The 18,165-nt window shown below is 40.8% G+C and overlaps 1 protein-coding gene across 1 annotated transcript in view; it reads left to right on the top strand.

The window, feature by feature from the left end:
• Window positions 1-18,165, top strand: part of st3gal2 (ST3 beta-galactoside alpha-2,3-sialyltransferase 2) — a 58,882-nt gene that overhangs the window by 27,790 nt on the left and 12,927 nt on the right. The window contains exons 2-3 of the mRNA XM_032522796.1: window positions 9,527-9,557; window positions 10,209-12,338. Of these exons, the coding sequence (XP_032378687.1) occupies window positions 11,940-12,338 (399 nt within the window). The 5' untranslated portion in view covers window positions 9,527-9,557; window positions 10,209-11,939. The remainder of the gene's footprint in view (window positions 1-9,526; window positions 9,558-10,208; window positions 12,339-18,165) is intronic.

Genomic DNA, 18,165 nt, shown 5'->3' with positions numbered 1-18,165 from the left:
CCTGTAATAATGCAATGTCAACATTTTTCTTTCTTAGTAAGCCCTGAGTGCTGGCTCGTTTAGGAGGAGCATTCAGTCCGCCACAATTCCAAACTAAAAATGAAAGATCATCCATCAAAAAAGCTGTGTTCTAAATGAAAGTACATGTGGATATTGCTACTGCTTTTCATTTAGCTAAATCCTAACAATAGTGCATCCAAAGTTAAGTCCCTCAATACACAAAACATGTAAAACACATAACAACAGACAAGACATTGATACAGAGGGGAGAGAAGGGGGGGAACATAGCCAGAGAGGCTAACATCTAAAAAAGGTCTGTGATCAAGATTGAATACGGGGCAGCAAAAATGGAACACTAGCCCATAAATACCTGGTTGCAACAGCAACTGACTCCACACTAAAATAACATCAGAATAAACACATTTTCCATCAACAGACACAAGAAACAAAAAGCACAAAACACCTTGGAAAGGAAACTCTAGCCCCGACTCGCGCTGAACACATGGTTTGATAGAAGGCTTGCCGCCGCTTGACCGTAAAATTGCTGTAATCCGGGGAGAAGCGAATTTTCTGCCCTGAATGACAAGGGGAGATCTCCCCGCAGCTTGTTGGATCGCCTGCCTGGTTGTGTAGCGGAGGCCGTTGAAATTCAATCTGCAATTAGTAGTGGTATTCTTCTTTGGGCTATCACTGTAAATTCGGTGGGCTCTCATAATCTCTCATAATCTGAACATCTAATAAATTCGGGAACCACTTAGGCAGCGAGCGTGAGAGATACTGGATAGAATTAGCACCTTCTAGCCCCTCTTTCAGTATGTTGCATCTCCGGTTTCTGTCCTCCATGTCTGCTAGCTTCACCTCCAGCTCTTGTAAAGCATGGCCATGGCTGTCAGGAATACTTGCGTTGCTTTCCACTGTGGTTTTCAGGTTGTTCACATCAGATCCGACAATTGTCGTTGTCGAGGCCCATCTGTTGAATCTGAGACTGGATCTGAGAAACACAAGTAGTAAAATATCAAAGTTGGGACTATATAAAACAACTATTTGAAAAATTTGGTCCAGGAGCTAAACCATGAGCCGCCATCTCTGTCCAGCCAATCACGTGGCTCCAGTGTATTATCCTTTTTACAGGATTTGCTGGAGAGCTACGTATGTTCTGTGACAAACTAAACCGGCCCTTGCCCTAAAGGTTTCATTATCTTTTTATTAAAGAGATCATATCTCGAGGTAACCTGGGCCTTTTTGTAAGCATCCTGGCCCGTTTTTGTTTTGTTTTTGTCGCAAATTCAGTTTTTGAATTTACAGTTATAGTTTTTCCAGAGTGAAATTGTATAATAAAGCTCTTTTTGTCAATTAAATTGAAGGACAAGATTGTTACAGTAATTTTGTGTAATTAGAGTGGCTGTATGACACAATTAACTGAAGGCAGTAATGAAAGAATAATATCCTTTCAGAGCATACAGATAGTGGGTTTCCATGACTACAGCCCAGTTGCAGAGCAAGGTTTTCTGTGTGCAGTTTATAAAAATGGAGACATTAGAATAGGGTAATAAATAACCTATTTTCTTCTTTCAAATTGGCTGCACTTTGACTGTATCAGGGATTATTTTCTCATCTTGCTATGTTTCATTTCATGTTTTCATTTTCTCTCTTTACTGTGCTGCTCGAGGCTGGCGGGACTTTGTCTCTGTGTTTCCAGATGGAGATTACCTTTAAAGTCAGGAGCATTTGTCTCAGATACATCAAAGAGACATAAGATCCAGGTTGTTGCTGGATCTTTAAGTGGTTTTCCCCAGAAAGGTCAAGGCTCAAATGTAGTCATGTTTTCAGACTGCTAACTTCTAGGGTATTAAGGACGGTGATTGGGACTTTGAGTAAAGCTTGGAGGTTGAAATATCCCCTTCAAAATAACACCTTCAAACTTTAATAACCAGAATCAACCAGTGAAGTGTGAGCTCCATGTTGTAATTAGTCTTTAGGTGCACAACAATATGTTATGGTATGTAAATGTTTGTGTTTTTTGTTAAAATGCATTTTCCATTTTATCTACCTTTTGTGTTGCATAATTATGGTTTATACAAACGTTTACCAATAAAAGGCTGCACAACAGGCACCTGGATAGCTCAGGTGGTAGAGTGGGCGTCCACAAATAGAGGTTTACTCCTTGATGCAGTGGCCCGGGTTCGACTCTGACCCTCAGCCCTTTGTTGCATGTCATTCCCTGTCTCTCTCCCCTTTCATTTCTTCAGCTGTCCTGTCAATACATGCCCAAAAATTTCCATTTCAAAGGAATTGCTGCGATCAATGGATTAGCTACACAACCTTTTTTTGTCAAGTTTAACCATGGTGAACTTTGACCCGGCTGGCTAGTGTATTTGACTACTCCTAACCCTAGGAGTAGTCTGTACTATCCTATGTCACCAAGTTTTGTCAAACCAGATGTTTTGTGAAGTCTTTGCTTTGCCACTTTTATCACACAAATAGGACGTTAAAGAAATAGATATATGGTTTGGTTTTGACTAGAGCTGCAAAGATGAATCAATTAATTGATTAGTTGTCAATTTTTAAATTAATCACCAGCTATTTTGATAAGTGATCAGTCAATTTGAGTAATTTTTTAAGACAAAAGTAAAAAATTATTTGATTCCAGCTTCTTAAATGTGAATATTTTCTAGTTTCTTCTCTTGTCTGTGACAGTAAACTGAATATCTTTGAGCTTTGGAAAAAACATCGTCATGAGGACGTTATCTTGGAATTTTGGGAAACACTGATCCACATTTTTCCCCATTTTCTGACATTTTATACAACTAATCAATTAATTGAGAAAATTGCCCTAGTCTTGACAGTTCCCTAAACCAGGAAACATACAGAAGACCAAATGTACCAAATATATATATATATACATATATATATATATATGTATGTTATATAAAATACGATCCATACAGAGCAAGGTCAAGTATTTATTCATGGTATTTATAGTAATCCAGGCTTAGTTTATTTCTGTAAGGTCTGTGTGCACTGTAATATGAAAAAGAGAATAGAAGGGGTTATTACATTACAAAAGCGTGGAGACAGCAGCCGCCGTGGAATCATCCACACACTGTTACTGATTTTAGCTATAGTAAGGATGGAAAGACAGGGAAACAGAGGACAGGCAACGTCCAGACGGGCAAAATGTGTAGATAAAAGGACACAAACAGTCTCAATATGCTACCAGTTTGTCTCTAAGTGCAGGCAGCGTGAAGAAGAGAGGATTGCATGACAAAAATATAGATCATGTTTTATGACAACTGTCCATTGAAATGTACATCTATAATTTATGTTGACCGTGAAAGTGGCCTCTGGTTTGTGAAAGTGCTGTGTGAAGCATTGTTATTGTATTGCCAAACGCTACATACAGCCCAGATACATAGAAGAAAGAGAGGGAAGGGGGAGAAAAGAGAGACAAAACATGGGTATGGGTAAGGAGGGGAGGAATATTGGGCACCTGCAACCATAATGGCTGTATTGTATTGTTTCTGGCTCGTGCCATCTGCAACGGTAAATGAAATGGAAAGAGAGAGGGGTGATGGAGTGGAACGGTGAAAAACAATGACAATGAGACCGCGAGTTAAGGCGACTAAAATGGAAGAAAGCAAGGAGGGGGAAGTGATGGAATATGATTAGAACCTTTGAACCTTCAAAGTGAATCAATGAGATCAACTGCTATTGACAGATGTTTCTCCTGCAAGGACAGATGGCAGAAAGGGAGCAAGGTGGGAGTGATGAAGACGCGTTTGGTGGGGGGATGTGTCACTCTCGGTGCTGAACACCTAATGTCGGCATCAATCTTTCAGCGTCATAAACACACTCTCGTTATAGTCATGACTGGAGGAGATGGGAATGGATGAGTGAACAAGGAAATAAACAGAAACAAATGCTAACTGTAGCAGGAAGAGGAAACGGGCTGGTGGGGAGTAGATTATTGGAGGGTGATTGGAAAAAAGTAATTAAAAATGCTCTGGACCACGATAACAGCTGCTAATAGATGTTTCTACAGCAGAATGTTGTTGACGCTTCATTTTAAACTGTGATGATGAGAGAAAATGAGACAAGAGATGGTAGGAAAAAAGACGCGGGTCGACTGAGAGTTTAAATTTCTAAACTTGCCATTTTCAGCATGTAGCTTGCTACCTTCAAGTTTGTTGTTTTTTCCCAAAGCGAACAGATTTTGAGAACAGCAACACACAGAGAGCAGAAAGTGAGGGACAATTATCCTGGAAATGTACTTCTGTTGATCCAGACTAGACTCGTGATTTAAATTGCTGGGATGAAACCTTACATCTGGCACGTCTCCCACGTGTTCTTCCCCTCTCGCTGTCTATCAGAGCTTGGCACCGCCCAGGATGCTTGTGATTAGTTTAAAGAAATACAAGCAAACCAGAGCGTTTTTTTTCCCCCTATCCCAGAATAGATATTCCCATTAGCCCAGTACATGGCTAACTTAAACACAATTACTCACTCTTAGTTTAATTTAGAGTCAACAGCTCACTATATTGATATGAATTTGGAGGAGAAAAAAGGGAAATATTTGCTGATGCTCCCTGCAGTGGTGTCCCCCACGGAGCCACTCAACACTTAAAAAAAAATACATTCTAATAATTATCTTTTGTTTTTGTCTCTTTTTATGGTTGATTCTCACATGCTAAAATGAAAAAGGAAGCTTGAAATCCTTTGTGTGGTTTATGTTTTATGTACGGGACTAGATAAGTTATGAGGTCACCATTAACTCTCTCTCTCTCTCTCTCTGTACATTCTTTCTCTTCTTGGCAGTTGAGATAAACGGGATTTGTAACCTCGGGGTGAATGGTGTGCAGAGGGGAAGAAGCAAAGTGGCACCAGACTGTCTCCTGTGTTTAGAGTGTCTATCAGAAATGCTGAGTCATGTTAACAAAGTGGTGTTCCTCACACTCTGGGATGTATATAAGCCAGTTTTTTCTTCTACCTTGTTGAAGACTTTTCCACATTGTGCTGCTTTGCTGTGTGAAATTGTTATCCCTATACCTACAGGTATAAATAAAATACAAAGACCAAACTTGGTTTCACTTCTCAACTCTCATATTTTTGTTTCACTCTCAAAAACACTCTGCCGCAACAGAAACTTCCCCGACAAACTGAATGTGGCCTTTGTCTTGTCGGACAATAATGGAGCTCTGTGACACAGAGAAATAAGCTTTGTTATGCTTTGGCAACACAGGCAACATGTCTTCGTAGGATCAACTCATGTTGGTTTTGGTCTTTTCATGGAAATTGTTGACATTAGGAACAACAGAATATTGGCAGAGTTACCATTTAAATGTCTCAGAGCATATTGTACATTGATATATTTCACAATTTATGGATGCTACACCCCTCTGTGAAAGAATGTTTTACTATGTTAGAATAACAAATCCATCGGTATACTTATTTATCATTTTTTCATGGACTGCAAAGCTGGAGCAGAACTGTCAGTCTCCCCACGGCGGATTTTCAGTTTCAATAATAATACTCACTTTTCTGTAGCAGTGCACGTAAATGTGGAGTAAAACCTCTGCTGCCAGTGCCAGAAATGTCTGCCCCATACGTACACATGCTCCACAGCATGTTGCCTGGGCTTTGGACCGACGGGTGCCTGAAAGCCGGATGCATGGGGAGAGATTTGTACTTGAGTTAGTCATTGTTTTGTTCAGTGAATAGACACCCTCACCTACATTACAGACAGACTGAGACTGAGTAGACTGGCAGTGTCATAGACGAAAGCACTCAACAGGAGGTAGAGAGAAAAGATGGACATTGTTTAGAGCCATTGTTACAGGAAGGAAGCTGGCAGGAGGTTAATGGATGATAATTACTAGCTCAAAAAACGTGATTGCATCAAACATCCAGGAATCAGATGGAACAATAGGTACGCCTGAAGCAGAAAGTGGCGAGAGCGAAGGTAGGGAACGTGGGGGAGGTGATTGACAGTTTGAAGTGGTGAGATCCTGTTAAGTTAAAAAGCAATGCATTCAGACGGCGGAGCAGTGTATAAATGTATTAACACCTAGACAGGTGATGTTTCCAGGCTGATGTAGGATGCGACATGTGTAGGACTTAGCTGACATCAATGCAACATAGCTTAGCCATGTAATGAGGCATGATTGATGTGTAGAAATGTGTTCAGGTAAGAGATGAAATATTTCAACAGAAGATTTCATCGACAGCTGTGTGTGTACTCTAAAGAACAAACTGACAGCTGTTTTTATCAACGGCCGCTATAGTCAACAATTATCTGCATATGTCCTTTGCTTTCTCAAAAATTAATAATGGATTCAATAAGGAATGTTCTCAGTTGCATTGGGGAGGATTTCTTATTAAAACCAAAGGGGCTGAGGCAAGCGTCATGCTCAAAATAATTGCATCCCTTTGGCTTCAGTGACAAATAGAAGGAATGCTAACAAGCCATTTTTTCATATTGTAAACCTGCAGCTTGTTAGGACTCAGAATACAGCTGTCTTCATAAGTTTGCATGTGTGCTTGTGTGCACCAGCTGTAGTTTGTTGCTGCACTTTTACACCCAGATGACATCCAGTGACAATAGTAAACTTATGACAAACCACCAGTTGTAAATGTGTGCACCTCTCTGCCATGGAAGGCGTGATATATACAGCAATTATATAAATGGAACATAAAAAGAAAGAAATTTGTCAACTGGAGGAAAGCTGAGTATGCCCTGGCTCTCTAGCATGGATAAGATGGGTCAAGGTTGGGGACTTTGTGGTTTGTGTTGCCGTAACAACCCTGCATCGCCTGCTGGCTGCCATGGCAATGCATCAAAAATAGAGTAGTGGAAAAATAATCGTTGATTGCTTGGTGGGTGGGTTGTTATGTTGGTAGCAAGAAAGTGTCTTGGTAGGGTGTCTTGGTAATGCTATTTGGTACAATATAGGTGGAGGGGACAAAGAGCGAGACATTCCAGTACACAACTAAGTATTGTTTGACTCAGAACAGCACACAGGGATATTTATAGCTTTCAGGATTAAGAAGCCAAATTACTTTGGTCCTTACTTACTAAAGGACCACACAGAGGTTAGGTGCTGGTAAAACAGAAGTAAGGGGAGGACATGGTGAGACAGAGATGCAACTATTTTTTTCATTATCGATTCTTCTTCTTTCTTTTTTTAACTGTTTATGTTCAATTTTCTTAAGCAACAAAACATTCCCCGACAATGGACCTGAGAGAAAAATTAAAATAATTACATGAAAGTAAATTAAATAAATAAATGATTTACAGTAAAAGAAAAGAAGGATTGTGAAACATTTGTATACATACTCAGCTTTAAAATGAATACAAGTACATAAACCCACAAATCAAATTAAGCAAAACAAGTTAGAATCCACCCAAATGTTGGTGAAGCAGGTTCACTTAAAGGTCCCATGACATGGTGCTCTTTGGATGCTTTTATATAGGCCTTAGTGGTAGTAATACCATATCTGAAGTCTCTTTCCCAAAATTCAGCCTCGGTGCGGAATTACAGCCACTAGAGCCAGTCCCACAATGAGCTTTATGTGCCATTTCTGAGTCTGTAGCTTTTGAGGAGGAGGGTGAAGGAAGATTCCAGGTTAGCCCATCTGAGCTTAAATTTTCTCAAAGGCAGAGCAGGATACCCAGGGCTCGGTTTACACCTGTCGCCATTTCTAGCCAGTGGGGGACCATAGTCAGGCTGGGGGAACGCCCATTAATGTTAAAAAAAAATCTCATAAAGGGAAATTTTTATGCCATGGGACCTTTAAGACATATGACCATTTCTATAAACTCCATAATCTGATCTGTCACAACATCATGCTTCTCGCTACACACCAAGATATTGTGAAACACATGTCCATCTCTAAATGGTGGTGTCATTTTTCCATTATCGATTATTCTGCCAGTTATTTTTTTCAATCAATCAACTAACTGTGTTAATCTATTCAATGTCAAAAAATAATGAAAAATGTCAATCCAAATCTCTTTAAGATGACAATTTCATGAAATTGCTTGTTTTCCTCCATCAACACTACTAAATCAGCCAGTAATGCTTACTAAGTAAGCCTGTTAAATTATTTTAATCTTTTGTTTACAGCAACAATCTGAAAGGTGTCTAGAAGTTTTACCAAAAATCTCCACATTATTGAACATTTTTCACATCTTATTCATATCCCTGACCTTTTTGTTGAGCTGATGACATATGGATTTTTAAGCCAGTTTTCCTAACATACAGTCTTATTCTTGTGAGATAAATACACATTCAAAAATGGTTTTCCTCAACCAATATTCTCTCAACCAAGTTCAGCAGCAGAAAAAAGCAATCGGAAATCCTAATGAACAGCACTTAATAAATCAGACATCCGATTAACTTCAGCTAAGATCAATGAATACCTGGCTACGTTAAAATATTGCATTGACAATAAGTTTTGTAACCTGATGGCAATTTGTAGTGGGCTTAGCAAAAATCCCCGCCAAATGCATGATCATCTGGTGTAGCAGCAATAAACACAGCAGCTTCCAGATCTGAGAGGAGTTTGTATGGGAGGTCTGTTCCTCTGCTTAGTATTCTGCCCCGACTCTTTCAGTCTGTATCCTGTCAGTCTACTTCAACATTTCCAATTCAGTATAATGACTTTTATAATTTCTTCAGTATCAATCAGTAGGCACACACCCTTGTCCCTTGTGATGGACACACTCAATGACAAACCAAGAAAGAGGAGTAAGTAAGAAAAGAAGAAAGAGGAAATGTGTAAAAAGAACAGATGCTATCAAAACTACCGGCACTGGCTTCTGAAGAGAATTTACAATAGAAAGAACAGAAACAGTTTGAGCAGGGGTGGGGCAACGGGGTGGCTTCTGGGGCTTCAGCCCCTTATGTTTTCTCAAAAGTCCTAAATCTTTTAGGTTTTTAAAAATAGCTTTAACTTTATGTCATTTCCCCTCAGTCTGTTTGACTGGAAAATCAATGGAGCAGAAGTTCTATTACTTGGGAATTCTGTAAAAAAATAGGTTTCAAGATCCGTAATGCTGTTGATGTAAAAATTCCTATACCCTATTCCTATATTTGTTTTGAGGCGGCTAAAGTAAAATGTAGCCATCCTCAACAGTTGTTGTGTTCTGGTTTCAGAATGTTGAAGACAGTCGGAGAACAACTCGATACAAAAGAGGATGTAGGCTCTACAGGATGATTTACCATGGCAACTACCATATTTTTCCCAAATGATCAGATTTTTAGGCATTCTATCATCAAATGGCATAAAAAATAGCTGCATGTAGCTGCCGTAAATGGAGCATGCATCCCCAGGTTTGGGCTGAGCTGCCTGCGGGTTAGACTGAGGGGAGAGAAGAGTAAATGAGAATGATTGGAAAAAAAAGAGAGGAAGAGGATCAAAGTGGACAAGGAGAGGAGCATTAAAGATGTCAATTTGGTCAATGAGGCTAATGGCAGTAAATTACATTTTGTCTCTTATCTTTTCGTCTTTCTCTTTGTCTCTACAGGTTTTCCACAAAACAGGAAGCCAGACTTCAGGTGAGAATAACACACACAAACACTGACATTTGATCATTACATCAAAAACTTTATAACTTTACTGGGAGCAGTGATTTGTGCCTTAGGGGCACAGAAACACACACATCCAAAGTAGTTGTTATTGCAGCAGAAAGAAGCAGTGTGTGTGTGTGTGTCTGTGTGTGTCTGTGTGTGCAGGTGAGTTAAACAGTTGTTTATTTGGCATCAGATGAACAGGGGTAGGGGCAGACAGCTGGCATAAAGTGGGGACTGCAGAGGTCCTACCCTCGGATTACAGTTTAGCAGATTAGAGCTAAGCAGCAGTCACCTCAAACTCACCAGCCTCATGTACTTTACGCTGCCAGCCAACAAACAAACACACACACACACACACACACACACACACACACACACACACACACACCTGCACAGAACACAATTAAATAGTGCGACTGGCACCGACAGTGTGTAATTCTAGCTTAACATTGTACACACTTTAATATCACACACACACCACCAACACACACACACACACACACACACACACACACACACACTGTGGGATGCAGGACAGTTGCTGCCCCCACCCTTCCTCCCGTCATCCTCGCAAAGCCAGCTGGAAAGAAGATGAGATATGGGGCTGATTAGTTTTGTCTTTTTTTTCCATCACAGCCTCTGCACATCACTCCGTCCAGCACTTTTGCCTTTCCTTGGCGCAGCTTTGTCCCTGGATCAACCGTCGTCATAAAAATCGTTCCATCGGAAGAACATCGGACAATCTGCTATGATTACTTCTCCCAAAGTTATTTTTGACTTTATCATTGTGTTTCTTTTTCATCTCTATGGGCACAGAGAGGAGCAGTGAAAGGACTTCTCGATTGGCTGTTGGACTATTTTGTAATTTCTAAATACTACTGAGATCAGTCAGACTTGACAGAACCCCCTCAACTACAGAACTGACATTTAGAAGGCGATGGCATGGAATGCTGGACTCTCATTGGAACAGCGTCATGAAATGTGTGAAATGTTTTTCATCTTAGAATTTAAACTTCTTATTCCGACTTTTTAAAACTTTGTGTTAGGGGGGAGAGTGCAGAGGAAGGACATCAGACGAGTGCTTTAAACTCCTCCGAGAGCCTCAGTGAAACAGACAATGGACTAAAAGGGGGGGAAAAGGAGAGGAGAGACCTTGAAACGTAGAGAGACGAGTGTAGCGAACCTCGAGAGAAAAGCAAAAAGAGAAAAGAACAAAAAAAGAACAGAAGAGAGAATTCTAATAAAATTGGCAGATAACAGAGGAACCGAGCAGCGAAGGAGAAAAGAGGGGTATTTTTTTGGTCTAGGATGGCTAGAGACGTGATGAAACACCCTTCAGGCCAGACCTCCTCCCTTCTACTGCCCCTCCTCCCTCTCCTCCTTCCAGCTTCCCTCCCTCTCTCCGCTGCTCTCAGCTAGTCTGCCGGTATTCTTAGGCTGAGCAGCTTCAGTGCAACAAGAGAGGTAGAAAAAGAGAGAAAGCAGACCGCTGGAGCCGAGCTCGTCATTCACACAGATGGCAGAGAAAAGGAGAAAGACCTGCTGCATCCATCCACACCGTACACTGGATTTCACTGAAGATGGACATTGCAGTTAGCCCCCCCCCCAAAAAAAAGGGAAGGAAAAGAAAGAGGTGGCTTTAAAGACAGTGGAAGCCAGAGAAGGGAAAGTTAGAAAGGAAAGAGGGAGGGAGTGAACAAAGCATAGAAAGGTGGAAAAAGCAGAGACTGGGATCGAAGCGGAAGGAGAGATCACCTCTCGTGGAAAGCATAGCCAGCAGTCAGGCTACAGCTGTGTGTAATTCAGCTGTGACTCCTGTGTGTGTGTGTGTGTGTGTGTGTGTGTGTGTGTGTGTGTGTGTGTGTGTGTGTGTGTGTGTGTGTGTGTGTGTGTGTGTGTGTGTGTGTGTGTGTGTGTGTGTGAGACGAGCACATAGCTGTGAAAAGAGTGGGAGAGAATCCAGCGGGAGACAGAGAGAACGCGTAGGAGCATTGCTGAGCGCACAGCTTGACTGTAAGACAAATTGACTCTGACACATTGTCCTCCGTCAGAGGGTGTGTGTGTGTGTTTACCAGTCTGATATAGTGGGTGATCTTGTGGTCCAAAGTGTTAGTCAAGGGGTCGTTCCAATCCCGTTTACAAGGCCTTGTTGGTGTTTTGCGTGGAGGCGGCAGTGCAGAAGGTGGTGGTGGGCTCAGGACAGTGGCAGGTCTAGGGGTGGGGGCGTGGCCATGGGGGGGCCGCATCCCATCCTCCACCCTGCACCGTGACAGGCGCTGGGGCTGGGGGACCTGGGGCGTGGGTCCATCCAGGGGGCCTTCCAGACTTTCAGAGCTCCGGCCCTGGCTGAGCGGAGGGACGGCCGGAATGGCAGGAGGTGGAGGTAGCACCGGGGGAGGAGCTGGGATGGAGAAAGTAGGCAGGGCGAGGTGTTCCCGCAGGGTCTTGGTTCTCCTCGGCTCGCTGGCTCTCGTCTTTCTCACCTCGCTTTTCTTCACCTTCTCGCTCCGTTGGGGCGTCGGCTTCAACTACCTGGAGCCGCCCGGGTGGGAGGAGTCGAGGAGGGTGAAGCTAGTGCCCAGCTACGTGGGCGCACACAGGCTATCGCCACCTGACACCTCGCAGCAGAAGACGTGTGTCTGCTTACGCTGTGTCGGAGACCCGGGCGTTTCTGATTGGTTCGACGAGAACTACGAGCCGGATATCTCACCTGTTTGGACCAGAGACAACATCTGGCTTTCCTCTGATGTCTACTACTGGTGGGTGGTAAGTAACAACATCATTTAACTTTACATGCTAAAGTTGTGACACAATTGGTACATGCTTACAAGTACTGTGAATGTTAAGTGTATACATGTTTTGTCTCTTTTTCGCAAGAGATAGGTGATAATTTCTCTGTTTAAGATCATTTACATCTGATATGGTATGAGGTTAAAGGAATAGTTCAACATTTTGGAAAATACCCTTTTTAGTTTTCTTTCCAAGATTTAGATGAGGAGAGTGATACCACTCTCATGTCTGTCTATATAAAGCTACAGCCACCAGCTACTTAGCTTAGCTTAGCATAAACACTGGAAACAAAGGGACACAGCTAGCCTGTAAAAACAACGGCCGCAAGGTAAGGAGGATGACATTATCTGTTGTATTCACCAACATCACACACAAACATAGAGTGCAAAGCAACCATGTTGTGTCCCTGTTTAGTAAAGTGTCTCAGTGTATATAATGTAGGCCTAGTTACAGTTAAACAGTTATTGTGTAAAAGTATTATTTATTCTCTCAACTGAAGACATTAAGCTAGTTAAAGTCACTATTTGTAGATACATATGATTATAGCATCTTTCAAATTGTTCTGTTGGAATACATTTTTGTTTGTAGAAAAAATAACAATGGAAATGGGTGCTGTCTTTGCTTAGCTTTCATTGTTTCATCTCAGTGTCCCTGGCTCCAGACCATTTGCCACTGTGTCTTTTTGATACTGTCCGGTGGAGTCGCCATAGACAAAAATAAAAATTCTACACACGGGGCCTTAAACTTAACATTAAATGCTACTTTTTTGTTTAAGTGGTTTCATTTCTTTATTTGGAATAAAACTCCCAAACTGACGCATTTGCATTGATGACATGTATTTTTCTGATTTAATATCCCTATTCATTAAAAGCACAAAAAACAATCATTGATTGTACATTCTATTAATCAGTATTTTGCAACCTTTCATTGTGTTTTGACTTCGCCTGCAGCACCATGAAACACAGACAGGGCCGAGTCAGTTACATGGGAGATATACGTTTTTTAGGACACCAACACAAGGGGAGTAATACATCATAATCGCAGATCTCTCTCTTCCTCATCCTCCCTCGTCATTGAGCCAACCAATCCCTTCTTACAAGATCTACATGCTCCTCATGTATAGCTGCCAGTCACATGTCATGGATGTCATGGTGGAGCATTACACGATTGGTCACTGGGCGTAAACCACTACTGAGTAGTATCTGAAAAGCTGAAATTAATGTGTCTGTATGAGAGAGTGCGAGAGAGAGATGGAATGCACTTAATTGAAGATAACTTGTATTGCATTAAAGCAACACTAAAGAACTTGCGTGCTTGCGTGCTTGCATACGTGCGTGTATTTAGTTGTCTGCATATGACCACTTGAATCAAACTCTAAATGTGTGTTTTTGTGTCTCTTTCCAGTATTATCTCTACTGTTTACAGTTTCCTTTAGTGGGCGGTCTAGAGTCCTATTTTAGAGCTGTGGCCTCATTCCAGCTTTGAAAAGGCAAAAAACTGCAAACACAGGCCAACAGCTGCCAAGTCACTAGGTCACTCTGCAACACGGAGGTGATGAACTGGGAGAGAGAAAGAAGAAGACATAAATATTAAGAAGAAAAGACAGAGACAGGGGATCTGATAGACAAGCAATAGTGATTACATGGTGATTACATCCAGAACAAAGCAAAGAAAGGGGAAACGTGGATGGTAGGAAAATGGGAGCAGTAATATTACACCAAAGTTTGCAAATAAACTAAAGAAATAGGGTGGAAGGAGGACAGAAAAAGAGAAAATGGAACATGGACGAAAACAATGAAAGGAACTAGAGAACAAACAGAAGAAAGGCAAAAGGCCATACCAAACAGGATAAACATACCAGTCTCTGCAGAAACCTTCCCCATATCAAACTTTCTTTTCTGTTCCTCCAAACAAAAGCTGGACATAAATACATCATGTCACAAGCTTTTTTAGAGTTGTTGGTATGTTTGACCCAAGGAGTTTAGCTAGATTAAGATATTTTACATGGGAATTTGGTGGAAATCTTTTTTTAGAATATCCTGGAAATATTTTGGAGAAATAGACAACATTGCTGGAAGACTGCAACATTTAGGGGACCAACAAGTCATAACCACCTTTAGGCATGGTACCTGTTGACTCTAAAAAGAATAAACATAAGTTCAATTCTCTGTATTTACCTTAGTGGCAGGGAGAAGAACATCAGACTCTCGGCTCTTTCTGTTAGGAACTAGAAGGCACAATAAGAGGTTGTTAGTTGGGAAAGAGTTTAGGAAGCAGACATCAGTAACGCACACTAAGATGTAGCCGTGTAAGTGCTCCACAGTTAATTACTCGCCTTTCTCTCTTCTGAGGAAAATTCTTCAGCCCCAAGTGGTTTAATATGGAGATTTGATGTAACCAAGCAAAAAGGTGAGATAACCCTCTCTGCTTTGTCTTTTTAGTTTTGCATCAGTTGACTTTAATGTTGTTAATCCTGAGTCAATCAACCAATGTTAGGAAGGAAGGAAAACAAACGATTCGGTGTGTGCATGATTGAATATATGCTCTTCAATCAAACCTAATGTGTTATTGTGCACTCCTGCCTGCCAGGAGTGGAAGGAATCTAGCATTAAATGGAGGAAACATTTTGAAGAATGATTTGTTGTGCTAGACTTGAGTGATGTTTTTGTTCAGTGAAACATTTTCACGTGCCAATCGGCCAATCTTCCTTGATTAAGTGAAACAATGTATTGCCCGTCACTTTGAAAACTCACTTGAGGGGATTTTCAATGAATCATTTTGAATGTTTGCTGTTTCTTTAAGACTTTGAGAGTTGAAACAGAAAAAAACAATGCTTGAATGGAGGCATTGGCTTCCATAAACAGCTTATTGGAGTCCAGGGTTGGGTTGCATCAGCTATTCTTGAATCCTTTATTGAGTTTGTGTCATATCCTTCCTTAGTTCTAAGTAACTTTTAGCTAGTGTCACATGTTTAGCTCAGTGGGGTTCCAACATTAAAGATGAAGGAGCCAGTAAATACTCACTAAACACCAAATAGTTACATGTAAATCAGTAAAATCAAACACTTAATCAAAAGCAATTAACTATGTAAACAGGAAGTCACTTTTGCATAACAAACTGTAATATAACGTCCAAAAATAACAGTTTTAGGAGTCCAAGTGATATATGACACTTACCAGATAAACCTTTGTAATTGTAGGAAGGAATCTCTTTACATATGCATACATGGAGAACTACGCTGCGTTCCATTTATCTAGGAAGTCTGTGGTTGGAACTGGGAATGACATGACACCTGAGTTGACCGTGTTCTAGTCACAAGTCTAAAAAACATTATATTTCACAAGGGGTAGGGACTCTAGCCAGGTTAGCCATTGTTAGCCACACTGGTTGATATCAATGTGTTATGCGGTATTTTGCACGTACAAACACCATAGCAGCATGTCCGCAGATAGGAAATGATTAGTACTGTGTGAACGACTGTTTAAATGAGGCATGAATTAGAAAGAAGTGCTCATAAACAGTATTTTCCTACAGCGTTCACTACTGTTGACGCACAGAACAGTTTAGAGTGAGCGAGAAATATCAGATGAAGCTAATGTTAACTAAACCATTGGAATTTGCACATTTAGGCTGATGTTCATGTGTTATACTTTGAGGTATATAGTAAATTGTAATTTCACAAAGGTTTGCATTATTTTTAGATAACGGATCAACTGTTGACCACATTACCTTCGTTACGCTACAGTGTCATACTAGCAAACGTAATGTAAGTTTTGTCATTTGGTTCAGTTAGCTAGGTATCAGTTATACCTGGCAATTACTGGATGTAAGTGTTTAGTTACAACTAATTTCTATGCAAGGAATTGTTTGTGTGGTACAACCCCTTTTACTTTTGTGATGCATGAACCTTGCACTTTGTTAACACTAAGTTTTTATTAGGCTAAGGTTGAATTTAGGAACAACTGTGGCAGTGGCACCCGGAAAAAGCATGGTCCTGCCAGTGTGAGATAGTGGTTTATCGTAAATGAAAAAGAAAAGTGGAATTTACTTGACAGTAGGTGCCAAGAAGTTAATACCTTAGGAGTCAGAGGACAGCTGAAAGGAAGAAAGCAAGATGGCATTTGGCCATCTTGCTTTCCTGGCTGCCAAAAAACATCTGCCAAAAATTAGAAGCCCCTGAACAACAGCGGCGCAGGGTGCCAAGCTAGCTCTGGGATTATGCAGGGAGTCAGACGCAGAAGAAGGCAAAGGGATGGCGTGATCAAGGAGGATGGAAAAACATAGAGGGCAGGAGATCTGATCAGCACGCAGGCGTCCCAGAGAGATGAAGAGATGAAGAAAGATAAGAGGAGGGGGAGAAACAAAGAGGGTGCAAGGGAAATTAAAGAGAAGGAATTAGACATGAGGGCAAGGAGACTGCTACAGAGGATGTGTGAATGAAAATGTAAGTGAATGAGATCTGCGTTTGCAAAAGCGAATTAAGGCCGATGGTGGGTGAAAAGGAAGCAGTGACAAAGGAGTGAGAAAATGAAGATCCGTGTGTGGGAGAGAAGGAGAAAGACAGAAAGGAAAATATGGTTATGGAGAGGAACAGCCATGTAGTATCTGCCAGTAGCCTCAAGCAATTTTGTGTGTGTGCATTTTTGTTTTGGGGGATTTTTGTGTGTGTGTACAGGTGCTGGCTTAGTCTTTAAGCACATGAATGCACATTTGCCTGTGTGGTTTGGCACATGCTAAAATTTAAACAAGATTTTTCTTTTTTATCCGGACTTCTCTTTCTCAGCTGATGCTGGTACCTTTATGTCATTATTCTCTATACATCACGCTGTAAGACAGTTCAAAACTATGATCAAAGACACACTTAACATTTAAGTGAACAGACAAAGCAAAGATATTTTTACTCTCGATTGTGAACATGTGGCTTCACCATCTATGCTTCTACAGTAAGAACACGAGTGATGACTGCATGGGAAAGCACCCTTGTTAAAGATTTCACAAATGTTCAATTTCTGCCCATATAAACACTGAATTAGGTTTTGCTGCTAAAATCATTCCTCCTGTTAATTCTGGCTGTTAAGATTCCATTCCTAATACACTTCCAATGGTCTAAAACCACAGTGCTGCCAGCCTGATAAATGTGGATGAAGGAGTATGGAAGTGAGTTAGTGGCCACTTTCATGAGGCGCTTACATCTAAAGATGAGCAGTGCCTGCTTTAACATGCTGCTGCCACATTGGCCATTCATATCTTTCATATTGCCAATGTCAGTTCTGCATATTTAAAATATTCCTGTTTCAAAAAAAATGTTGCCCCCAAAATAAAATTTACCTCGAAAATGAAATGAGAATATCGAGTCAAGACTTTGTTTTGTCGAACTAAGGAGGATTAGGGCCACAGGAGCAAACAAACCATTGAAGGTTGTTTTTTTTTCAATAAAAACAATTTGACTTTAAAAAAAGAAATTCCGAATTCTGAGATTAAAGTCAGAATTCTAACTAATCCATTTTTCACGTGTGGCCCTAATCCTCTTCCGTACAATTTGAAGTGGGGTTTAATTATTGCTTTCCACAATTCAGAGGGACCTATTTTGTATTAACTTTGATATCCACTTCAGATAGGTGCCCTGTCTTATTAACATTGTAATGGATACTATTCAAGCAGAACACTTTTATGGAATTTAATGTTTTCAAACATGAAATTCAACATTGCATTTAGGCCACTTTCAAGGTGGCTGCACAGAAAACAAATCCGGTACTTAAATGAGAATTCCAGACAACTTTTATGTTAATCTTGATCGCTATAA

Source organism: Etheostoma spectabile, chromosome 8, assembly GCF_008692095.1.
Source record: "Etheostoma spectabile isolate EspeVRDwgs_2016 chromosome 8, UIUC_Espe_1.0, whole genome shotgun sequence".
Lineage (NCBI taxonomy): Eukaryota > Metazoa > Chordata > Actinopteri > Perciformes > Percidae > Etheostoma > Etheostoma spectabile.
The sequence above is the reverse complement of the archived record's forward strand: the minus strand, read 5'-3'. Positions and strand labels throughout refer to the sequence as shown.